The 13,271-nt window shown below is 36.6% G+C and overlaps 1 protein-coding gene across 2 annotated transcripts in view; it reads right to left on the minus strand.

The window, feature by feature from the left end:
• zswim5 (zinc finger, SWIM-type containing 5) overlaps positions 1 to 13,271 on the minus strand; it is a 73,417-nt gene that overhangs the window by 22,683 nt on the left and 37,463 nt on the right. For both annotated transcript variants that reach the window (XM_028472192.1, XM_028472191.1), the window contains exon 2: positions 458 to 645. In XM_028472192.1, coding sequence (XP_028327993.1) covers positions 458 to 645 — 188 coding nt within the window. The remainder of the gene's footprint in view (positions 1 to 457; positions 646 to 13,271) is intronic.

The following is a 13,271-nucleotide window of genomic DNA, read 5'->3' on the forward strand; positions in this document are numbered from 1 at the left end:
ATTTTTTAAAGAATTTAAGGTCTTAACAGAATCAAAATCTGTTGTAGAAGCTAAAGTTAAACTTTTCGAAAAAAAAAAAAATTATTTGACAGTTTGATAAATATACCACTTGTTATTGATATTTGTACTTGAATTACAATTAATTACCATTTATTTGTTCTTGCAAGTTTAAAAAAATGAAATAAATTGGATTTCATACCATTTTGTACTTGTAAAGGTGAAATTTGTAATTTATTGGCATAATTGACATAATTATTGACGATATATCGCAATATATCACAATTAATATCATATTGATTAGTATTGGGATATATCGCATCGTGACATGCAAATTGTGCTTATCGTATCATCAGATTCAAACAAATTTAAAACAAATTAATATTACCAGTAATTATTAATAGAATCAACATTTCACTGGCAGATACCTCTATTATTTATGACGTGTGATGAGTTTTACCTGTTCAGGTTTGCGAATTCGATAGAGAGACAGTGCCACCACATGCGCACAGTAGAAAATGTCTCGATTCCCACAGCCACAGGTGACAGAGGTGATCTTGCATCGGTCGAAGCTGATGGCGACCTTGTGTGTGACCTCTGGCTCTGACGATGTGGCGGGTTCGGTTACTGTACCACTGAGGTGAAACCCTGGAAGAAACACATGTGAAGAGTCAGTGGGTGAGAGCTAAAACATGACACGGAATTGTAACAAAAGAAACCAATATTTTCCAATATCGCTCAACATTTTTTCCAAGTTTTAGGAGCTTCCTTTGTTCCCTTACAAAGACGTTTTAATAAAGGAACATTAAGGGGAAAGAAATGAGGAGGAAGCAGCTTCTGTGGTATCTTGATCCTCTATCAACATACAGTACAGCTTTTCCCCACACATGCTAACGAGACTCTGCCAACAGGGCCATGTGCCATCTGACAGTCCCAGTGCTGCCTCCCCCACAAATGTCTGCATATTTGTGTGTATTATGTATTTAGAGAAATAAATTAAATTGAATTTCTTTTTTACCCTTTCCTGCTTAAACAAACCCATTTAATATCCATTAAAAGGGTAAAGTCCACCGAAGTTTGATCCAATCCACTACAAACTGCTTTATACACTAATAGTAACAATAGACACATCTCAGCTGTGTGCTGTATTGTGGAATTGGGTCGTAGGTCACGGTAACCAAAATACAAGCACGAAAGACACGCAGACACGAGAGAAACGCAAACTATTGACAATTTTAAGAGCTCGTGGTTGACCAAAATGGTCAACAACGAGGGTTTACAGCTTTTAGAATAGGAAAAGGATGAACTTGTGGCACTTTTGTTAGCGGCCTGGAACCAAAAGTGGCCAAATACTCCTTCAATGCAAGAACATTGTGAGCTACGTGAACTGAACAACTGAGAAGGAAAACATACAGAACCTTATTTTGGCCCCCGTGTCCGTAGAATAATATCAAAGAGTGTAAACCTGAAAGGAATGAGCGGAGTTCTCAAGTCCGAGTTATGTAAAATAAAATAACCTTTACATAACATAACCATCATTACCATTTTCCTCCACATTGTTGCACTCAACATGTTTTTCCAGACCTTGTCTTTTGATGGGGATCGTATACACAATACAAACGGTGGATTGTGTGTATCTCACAATATCGTAATTATTACAAGCATTTACAACATCACATTTCAATTTCACAAGTGCATAAATGTTGATGAGCAGTCATCATGGTAGTGTGTGCCAGGTGACTTAATGCACTTTAAAAACAAAAAATATTGTTTCACAACAAACATAAAAAAGGGGCTTTGAGCAATAAGTTTGGTTTGCGTGACCTTTGACTACAACTTCTTGCAAATGGGTAGTTACTGTATGTCAATTTAGTCTATTTAATAAATAGTTACAAAATGATGAGAAAAGAGAGACAAGATCCGTAAAAACAAAAAAATACAAGAATAACTAAGAACAAAACAACCACATTAAACAACAAATATCTGCTAGAGGAGTCGCGCTACAACCTTTACCACTTTTGATACGATACCAATATTGTTGCCTTGAGTACTGGCTAATACCAATATCAATCTAATGCGATATCGGCACAAATTCTAGATAATTCTATTGTTTGATTTGTAGTGAGGAGTGTTAGAAAAGGCTTGATTAAGTGATAAAGTGATAAAAACTGACCCATCTATTATCAACCAATGGTTATAGACATTTTAACCTTAAACATAAGAATATTCTACAAATCAATTAAATAAATGAAACATAAACCAATACACAATAAGAACCTGAAAAATAACCCCAAAAAGTAAAAAAAAAAAACAAATGAGATTTTAGATGCAGGCAGATACAATCCAATAATCGTTTGTTTTTGCCGATTTCAGACCAATATCTGAGACCAATATCTGATCTGTTCAGTAGTATGCATCTGAAAGTACTTTTTGAAAATCTGTACATAGCTAAACAGCCTGAAAAACCCAACAACTAATTACCATAGCAACAGCTAACTCGGCAGCCATCGTAGCCACATGTCAACCACCAATTGATCACTTGGCTAACATACGAACAATCTGACCCAGCTCGACTGGTGCCAACTCAACACATCAACATTGCAGCGTGCCGTCACATGCCAAAAAACCAACCTCGAAGATAATGCTGTCAACTAAGACAAGTAGTGATTGATTAATCAAGGCGTAAGATGAGTTAAAAAAAAAAGAAAAAGAAAAGAAAAAGGCCATCTGAGTGCGACAGGAAGAACACTGTGAAGACAGACAGCAAAGAGGAAGAGAGCGCGAGGCTTTAATGCATCTGTGAGTGATAGACAAGAGTCCTCCAAATTGTTAAATTCTCTCCCTCCCACTGAGTCAGCCTGCCCAACAATCAATGTGTCCTGCAGCGCTATAATATTGTAAATGTCAGAAATGGCTTTCCAGTCCTTTCCTCCCCGTCTTCATAATGGTTATACCTGTAAAGACAATTTGCCTGAACTACAGTTTAGCAAAAAGGAAAACCATTTTTGTTTTTTTGTTTTGTAACCATTCTCAGTGGAAAGCCAAGGATCAGGCAAAAGGCAGGAGAGCGCGTTTCTTAAATGCATCGAGGGAACATTTCAGAGCCATCTTCCCTCGTAGCTGTCTAAATAATGCCTTGTCAGTTATCAGTCATCTCTGCACTTGTCTCTAAAATCCAGTTTAGCAATTGAGAGTAGGGAATTTTTTCGATGGCAGGCAGATGATATTAAGTCTTTCCCACAGCTGGGGATGCTTCTCTATCTCTCTCTCTCTCCAGGCTTTGTATATAACTTTCTTTTCTCTCGGCGTCTGTGTTTCTTAGGTTAAAGCCTATTGTTGCTCAGGGCACAGGGATGAATGTGATGGTGACACCGCTGCTCTTTTCACTTTCAATCAAGTCTAAAATGGCTCAGACACACAGATCACAGTCTGCGTGTCTGGCACCTCTCCCCTCTATCTTCTGCCAGGTTTCAGCATTAGAGCAGTACGGCTGCTCTGTTTCTTTAAGCACTGTTAGCAACACAACGGCATCATCATTCTTGGTGACCATCATGTAAACCCTCACTTGTGACAGATCCAATCTAGTATACTCACGTTTCATTTATTCAGACAACTGTTTTTCAGGAAATGTACTTTGATCTCCTGACATATTTTGACTGTCAACTGCCAGTCTTCTTCAGAGGCATCTGCTGAATGCTTTGATGTTTCCTTTACTTTCGTGTAATAATTCCAGGAAGTTCTTTTTCAGTTCTTTTTGAATAATATGTTAAGGTTACATTTATTCAGACAACTGTTTTTCCGAAAATGTACTTTGATCTTCGGACATGTTTTGACTGTCAACTGCCAGTCTTCTACAGAGGAGTCTGCTGAAGTCAAAACATTTTATCTGTTTTTGTTGTCATTTTGTGTAATTTTTTGTTATTTGTTTGTAATGTTTTTTTAGTCTCTTTTTTTATTTCATTGTTTTGCTCTTTTTGTGTATTCGTACACGTTTTTTTTTTTTGGTGACAGACCTTTTCCCAAGTAACAAATACTTGCCAAAATAAAAAAGTCAGTAGAATATAACTTAAAAAATAATTATCCATTCAAAGAAGTAGTGAACCATGCTGCGTTAGCATATATTGGTAAATGTCTCAAAACATAAACAAACCCACAGTTAAATAGAAAGGGGTCAACATCAGAACCTTGTGGCACTCCATACTTTAATCCACTTTTTCTATCAAAAAGCATTGCTTGGTGTAAAAGTTCTCTTTTTGTTTTCTTTTTTTTGCTACACTCAAGAGTGCTTCTCAGTATGTGTAGTATCAAGGCAAAGGGAGACAGTGTGTCTTCAGCAGATGGGAAGGCAATGACACTTGATAAAAAAGATGCTGCATCAGACAGGCAGCGAGAACACAAACACAACGAACAAAACAACCTTTTCCAAGCCTGTCTGCTTTTGTTCTTAATGGCAACACTGCAAAGATGAAGCGCTGTTAGTGGCTCATTGATACTTATAGTGGATATCACTACTAGTCTCGCCAATGTTTATAACAACACACATACACGCGCACTATAGCAATGGGACTGGTTCAACAATCAGATATTTTTCAGTTTTTTCTTGACACTAGTCAAAGTCACATGAACCTGTATGTGTTAAAGTGTATTTACACATAACGTGTTTAAGAGAAAAAGGACGAGAGCAGACATGAGCAGTTAGTAGCCCTTGGTTTAATTTTGTGCAGCCCACAAAGTAAACACGTAAATTACGTCAAAAACACACAAAATCACAGGACAACACATACACAAAAAACAGCATAAACACTCAAAAACAGCAAAACTACAAAAAAGACTTGAAAAACAAACAAGGCAACTACAAATGAATAAAACATATATAAAATAACAAAAACACAAAAAATCACAAAAGAACACAAACAAAAAAAAGCTTGAATACATGAATACATAAAATAATAACAAAAATGCACAAAATGACAAAAAAAAAAACACAAAATGAATCATAACAGATCAAACTATAAAATAAATAATGACAGAAACAACAAAAAATGTCCAAAATGCACAGAAATAACAGAAAATGTACACAAAACAGCAACGAAAAACACACAAAACACCAAAAAAACAGCATAATTACACAAAAACAGCAAAACTACAAAAAATACACAGTGACAAAAAATGAATAACAAAAAATATATATACAAAAAATATAACAAAAACTGAAAATAACAAGAAAAAAACAACAGAAAAAACACAAAACAAAAACAAAAAATACATAAAACACCAACAAATACACAAAGCTGTTGTTCTTTCATTTATTAAATCTCAGATTGGTCCTCATTCTAAATACTGAGGTGAATAATGTGTCCGTCGGATCAAACAATCACATTTCTGTTGTTCATCTCTGGCCTAGAGAGACGCAGACCACCATTGAACATTTCTCAATTGTATTACCACAACCCCCTCTTAATACTCCATGTATACATGTGCACACACGCACTTGCACCCGCCTCCTTCCCTGTTGTACGCCATCTGTTACTTGATGGCAACCCCGCCCACACAGAGTTCTGCCAGCCAATCAGGACGACGATCACACTCATTGCTCATAGACCATTAACCCCTAATCAGCTGGGGAGATGGAGCCTGGCAAAGAGCCAAAGAGTGCACGCTCGCTCACACACAAATAGACCATTGACTTATTCAACCAAAACCTCATCATAGTTTGACAGACAAACCCCGCCCACCTCTACCCATCAGACATTGGGGTTGTGGAGGAGGCCATCTTGATTCCATTCATCCACTTTCCCCACTGCATTGTAGCTATGGGACACTTGGTCAAAAGCTTCTTGCTTATTCTGAGTCTGACACCCATGCAGATCTATGATAGTAGGGAATAAATAACATATCTATGTTACAGTTCAAATTGTGTTCTAAATCAAATGATACAGTAAAATACCCATCAGGCTTAGCAACTAAAAAACTACACTGAACCCGGTGACCCCATGAGGCAAATGGGAACATTTTCTTGGCAGTTAGATTAAAACTGTATGTTGACCTAGTGGTCAACATGGAATATGCAAAATTAACATTATAATAAAAGGTTATAGAACTTTATATATATAATTAATTTATATATATTATATAATTTTAACCCTTTAATAAAACATTTTATTCACATTATAATGGTTTGATATATGTGTTTTAAGAGGCTATTTTTTAAGTCACTATTCTTTTTTTTTTTTTAAGCAATTAGACCAAATTTGATGAATCAAGTTGGTAAATTGATTTGGTATTGTTTGTTAGACTCTTGCAAAGAACATTAGATGTGGAAATTAAAAAAAACGACAAGATATTACAAACATTAAAATGTCAGACTCAAGATGTATCGTCACATGCCACAACTATAACATCACATTGCACTCTCACCTTCAAATAGCCAACTCTTCCCCACCTTATCCCTTGTCCTACCCTGACTCCCTCTTCCCTGTTCCTTTCCCCCTCACCAAGGTACAACAGTGCCTTCTTTTTTTATATTCTCCCTTTAATAAAGATTTTGTTCACGTTTATTAGCGAGGGCTAGTGATGGTCACAATTAGCCAATAAAATAAATGTATTCATTTAATTGCAACAATGAAACATGCATAGCTAAAAGGAAAACAGATGCATCGGCGAGGGTACCAGTGGTATTGCGAGGGGGGTCAAATAATAAAAAATAATTAAAAAAAATCCACACAATGTAATACACACTCGTTTGTTTTCATTTTTTTAGTATGCAAGTATGGTTATTTTTGTAACTCATCTTTTTTTGGCTTTTCCTTTCCCAAAACATTGTATTATGTAGTTATTATCATAAGCCCATTATCGTCTATTGCAGACAAGGGCAACTGGCGGCCTGGGGGCCAGATGCAGCCCTCGGTCTGATTTTGTATGGCCCCCAAAGTAAACGCACAAAATGACAGAAAATAAGCATAAACAAACACTAAAGTATACCAAAAAATTCAATATTACAGAAAAATACAGTGAAAGACAAAACTACTACAAAAATGAAAAAACGACAACAGTGATACACAAAATGACTCCAAATTAGGGGTGTCCCAATCCGATATTGATATTGGATATCGGACCAATATCAGCCAGAAAATGAATATCGGATTTTATCGGACTGCATCTACCATCTCCAATATAATATATTGGTTTTTTGGATTTCTTTTTTTTCAATATCTTCTATTTTATTTGTTAATTTCTTGTATTCAATCATAGAGTATTCTTATTCTAAAAGGTTCATTATATGTAATCCATTGGTTTATAATAAATGGGTCTATTTTTTTTTTTTTTAAATAATGGTAAATGGACTTGATTTTATATAGCGCTTTATCACCACACTGAAGCAGTCTCAAAGCACTTTACATATCAGCTCATTGACCCAATCACTCTCACATTCACACACCAGTGGGACAGGACTGCCATGCAAGGTGCTAGTCGATCACTGGGAGCAACTTAGGGTTCAGTGTCTTGCCCAAGGCCACTTCGACACATAGTCAGGTACTGGGATCGAACCTCCAACCTCTCGATCAGAAGACGACCCACTACCATCTGAGCCACGGTCGCCCTTAATCAAGCCTTTTCTAACATTCCACACTACAAAAGAAGTAATACAAGTATGTATAATTCGTGTTGATATCGTATCGGATCAATATTGACATCGATCAATACTCAGGCCTGCAATATCGGTATCGTATCGGATTTATATCTATGAATTCTAAATGGTGCCATGAAATACTTGAACAGTCGTCTGCCATCTCTTGGTTTCCTAATTACCATTCTAAACACTGTTATGACACATGAATTCCTTTAATAAATATGTTTCAGCATTAAATTCATGCTGGAATAAAAGTTCACTGCCACTTTTTTTTTCTTCTTAAAACTACCCCTCTGTCCCCCACCCACCCCCCCATCCAAGTGTAGATGAGGATTCACCCTATTTTAGCAGCCAATGTATCCCCGCTGCCTGTGGCCCTTCCCATCTCCCATCTGCTCTGACAGCTCCAAGGTTAACACAGCAACCCCCCCACGCACCACCCACCCTCCTTACCCCCATTCACTCCCACACACCCCTACTTAGCTCGGTATTCAATCAGCCATCTATCTGTGCACAGCAGACATGCATACATACATGCGTGCGCGCATTCATAGTAGCTGCGGAGAAAACTTCTCCCATCCCTGCCGTGCCTATCCCTCCATCTTTCCTTCCTTCTATCCATTCATCACACGGCGATCCATCTTTCCATCCATCCATCCCTCCTGCGTTTGCTGATGCGATAACAGATGATTGATTCATTTGTGATTTCCCAGTAGTGCTTTTCCAAGCACATACACAAGAAGAAAAATAATCCTTGGTAACCACAGGGACCCATTTGTCATGATTACATCAAATTGATTCCCTGATTTGCTCCATTCTGTTTCAATGGTGGAAGAGAAAAGGGGTGACAAATGGACGGAGGGGAGGTGTGGGGGGCAAAAAAAAAAAAAGAAATACAGAAACAGAGGAGGGAGAGAAAGAGGTTTAATCAAGTTCCTTTCAGTTGATGTGTCACTGAAGAAAATAAGAAAGGAGGGGAAAGCGGCGGTGTGATATGCCTGACACAGGCGGAAATCAGCTGACGCATCAGCCCTGTGACGCCGAATCGACTGCACAAAGCAAAAATGTTTAAAAAGGGAAAATAAAAATTCAGCTCAGTGGTAAATACAAGGGGGATTACTGTCATAGGTCAAAGATATATTTAACAAAAATGTCAATGTGATATAAAAGTAGACATGGATCAATCACAAATTCAGGAGCATGAAGACAGAAGTGTTGGAGTCATTTTGTGGTGCTTATTTGTGTGTTTTGGTATCTTATGTATTTCAGATGTCCTTTCATGTGTGTGTGCAGTCATTATGTATATTTTTCAAGTTTTTTTTGTGTGTATTTGTAGTGATTTTTGTGTGTTTTTGATGTCTTTTTGTGCACTTCTCTGTAAATGTGGCTGTTTATGGAGTCATCTTGTGTTTGTTAACCCTGGTTTGATTATGATGCACACATAGAGCCTCTGCTTTTCTGTTATTGCAGAAAATGGATGGAAAATACAGAATTAACTTCCTGAAAATGAAATGCCAATATTAAATCAATTTTTTTAAACAAGATCTGAAATTGAAATTGCAATAGGACAAATGCATATTTTAGAAAAAGAATCACCATTTACACACAATTTGACTCCGTAAACGGTCAGACAAACAGAAGTTAATTCTCACGTAAAGTCTGATGGAATATGACAAAAATGTGACCGTCTGGTCCGAGGGCCACATTATCAACGTTCATGCCAATATGAAGAATAACGACCAATCTGTGCATTAACACAGGAAAGAACAAAGGTTTTTGCCATTTTGTGTAGTTTTGTCTGAGTTTTTAGTCATTTTAAGTATTTAATGTCTAGCTTTAGCAAGTGCAGCAAACGGATATCAAATCTCACGCAAAATCTTCAGTTGGTGCTTGTATTGGTGCATTTGTGCTGTGTATAAATATAAGATTAATGACAATAATTAACTCCATTAACCTTATTAAGCATGTTTGGCACAATTTTGGGAAGTTTAATAGCCTGTTGTGAAATCTGATTAGGGGAAAGTTGATGAAACAGATACGAAACGGAAATGTGTAAATTGACGCAGAAATAACATGGAAATGGATATTTGACACACACTAGGGTGATTCACAATATTAATTGGCACCTAATTTTGCCAGATTGTTTTTTTCCAATTTACGTTATAAGCATCTATAGCAAAAGTAATGTCTATTTCTGCACTTTTTTACAATGTTGACCTTTTTTCTATTTTCAGGAATAGTGTTTGAACTGTTCTAATGTTCTTACTCATTTAGTAGAAATACAGGTATAAACTATCCATGACCATTACTTGCCTTTATATCGTTCTTGTTTCTGATATGTGTGAAAGTTGCACATTCTTTAGTTGAATGTGCAATCACAAAGTATCATTTGTGATACTTTTTCACAAATGATGAAAAAGTATCATCTTTTTTGCTGATGTTATATTGGCTCAATTTTTGGTACAGATGTTCAAAATGTCAATAGGAATGAGGCAAAATGCAATCTGGCAACATTTTTACTATCATATTGTGAACCACCCTAACACACACACACACACACACACACACACACACACAGGTACCCATTTTTTACCAACATAAAACCTGTACAGCTGTATCGCGAGCACCCTTTTAAACGACGAGCCATAATGCTGTTATTGAAGAGTCACTTGCTTGATTCATACCAATGTGAATGCGATCAACACTAGAATGAAGGTTACCTGCATTGGAAAAATTCATAATTACTCTTTTCAGCTGTGCAAGGAGAAAGCCGGATCTGAACCATGAACGCGCCAACAAACAAAAAAAATCCGTACAAAGGGAGAATGCAAGGGATGAGTCCTACACGTAAGCTGTTGTTCATTTTCTATACTAAAGTGCTCTGCTACTCAAGGCTACATTTCAAAAAGGGGAGGCAAAGTCTTCAGTGCCCGCATTAAAGTGTGTTGGCCTTGTCGGAGGACGCCAACAGACACAAAAAAGTCATTTATCAGGCTGTAAACAATCAGCGAGACACTCAACGAATCAGGTGACAATCATTCGTTGTCATGCAGAAAACTCAGCTCTCCAGTTTCCTTTGGTTTTTAGGAAAAAGAACATACGCATAAAGGAACCGAGGGGTGTCAAACCTTTTCAATCAACTTGTGAATACCACTTTTTTTTTTTTTTTTACAAAGCTGCCTCCCACTGAACAACAGCTGAGAGTTGAGAATTTTTTTCATTACTTGAACAAATGCTTAATTCCGCACTATGTGATGTCCCATAGAAAAACAATTACACTTGTGGTAATTCCCACAGAAAACGAACACACAAAAGTCTCCCAGGCAGATATGAATATGCAAATGAGATACTCAGCGGGAAACAGAGTGGAAGTATGCCTGAGGGCAAAGAAGAAAAATTAGTGAGACATCCCCGCCCCTTTTTGTTTGTTACACTCTGTATACAGCTGACCAAAGAGGCAGATAGACTAGTATCTACTCAAACCTTCCCGACGTGGCATTTCTAAAAAGCGTGGCATTGAAGGACCACAGTCCTGCAGGTTTTAAATATCTTCTTTCAACATTATCAGCGGTGCTTATTTAGGAGCAAACCTGACCAATAAAACTCACCAAAGACAAATGCTAAATCTTGCTCGTTAAAAAGCCTGAACTAAATACTTTGATATGTAATATTCTGAATCTACCATACTTTTTAAAGACATAATATATTATTTGACATAGAAACTAGGGGTGGCAATTTATTTTATTTTTTTAATGGAGTGTAAAAAAAAATATCAATTTGGCAATATATTGCAACATTTTACCACGCGGATATCGAATCCTTTAAAAAAAAAAAAAAATGTCCAAATCAATTTTATTTATTCATTTATTTTAACGTAAAAACATTAAATTGCGCTAACATATGCATAGCATGTAAACGCCTGGTCACCAGGTGTCAGTGAATCACATCAGACCTTGTTAAACTACCTCATAACTCAATGCATTTTAGTTTGGAAGTTGATTGCACTTTATTTTGATAAAACATAATGGGCACTTTTATACATGTATGTGGTTACTTTTTAAAGAAATAATTAAAGAACTTAACAAAATCAGAATCTGTTGGAGAAAGTTCAACGTTTTGGAAAAATGTAATATGACAGTTTGATACTAGGGGTGTTTTGATCCGATTTCGATATCGGTCCGATATCAGCCTGAAAACGAATATCAGATATTGGATTAAAACTTCCGAATTTCCGATTTTGTTTTTTTTTTAATACATTTTTTATTATTCTATTTTATTCAATTGTAGAATACTGTAGATACTGTAGATGTTGAAGGTTAAAATGTATGTAACCAATTGGTTAATAATAAATGGGTCAGTTTTTATCAAACCTACTGTTGCTGACTATTGTTCTCTGTTTGAGTGATCACTTGATCAAGCCTTTTCTAACATTCCACACAATTAAATAAGTAATTTTTTTTTTTTTATTAAAGAAATTTTTTAAAAAAAGCATGTATGATTCACGCTGATATCGGATCAATAAAGGTATCGGCCGATACACAAGGCTGCAATATCGGTATCTTATCGGAAATAAAAAAGTTGTACCAGGACATCCCTATTTGATACATATACCACTTGTTTTTGATATTTTTACTTGAATTACAGTTAGTTACCATTTACTTATTCTCACAAGTTTAAAAAATAATTAAATAAATTGTATTTCGTACCATGGCAATATATCACGATGTATATTGTATTGTTTAGTATCAGGATATATTGTATCGTGACATGCAAATTGTTTTTTTTATGACAATACACAATATTGAAGATGCCGTCAGGTGTGACTCAAAAGAGAAGTCAAAATATTCAGCAGCTAACTGATGTCAAATTTAAGATCAAAATCAAACCGATAATCATTGAAAATTGGTTCGTAATCGAATCTGGGGTTCAATAATTGGCAGAATTGAATCAAATCGGGAAACTGGGCTGATCAATCACTCCTAACAGAAGAAGCACTGTGTGCGTGATGAATTGGGTTTCCACATTTTGGCCTTTATGGCCATGGACATTAAGACAGCACAAAAATAACCTCTAAATGCCGCGCATTTACCCCCGGAACAGGACGCCCACTTGATAAGGACAAGTAGATAAGATACGACATACCAACATTTAAGTTCATAAGCTAAGCCGACAGCAGAAAAGGTCACTGCACTGGAGTTGCCCCCCAATTACCAACACATCCGCTTACCAAATACATTTTAATGCACACTTTCAGTGACGGTGATCATGCAAACTATTGTTCAACTCATATTGTATGTGTCAAACCTTGCTAGATTTCTTCAATCCAAAGGTTATATTGGATGCAAGTTTGACACACAATGGTAATTTGCTTAACTTTCCCTAACATATATTCTCACTCTCACCATTGGTCTTTTGTCCCTCCCTTCTTAGTTTTACTTGCACTTTGCCCTTTTCTTAAAGCAACCATGGCCTTCTCCATGGTTTGCTCTTCCGAATGGCGGCATCAAAAGTTACAGACGCAACCATCTGTCCTATGCAAGCAACCGTTTTAGAAAAAAAACAAGGGCTGGCATCACAATGCCCTTTTGGTTAGTGTGCATGTGTGTGCAAGTCTGTGAGGCAAGATAAGTATGCATTTAAGAAG

This window comes from Gouania willdenowi, chromosome 17 (assembly GCF_900634775.1).
Source record: "Gouania willdenowi chromosome 17, fGouWil2.1, whole genome shotgun sequence".
Taxonomy (NCBI): domain Eukaryota; kingdom Metazoa; phylum Chordata; class Actinopteri; order Blenniiformes; family Gobiesocidae; genus Gouania; species Gouania willdenowi.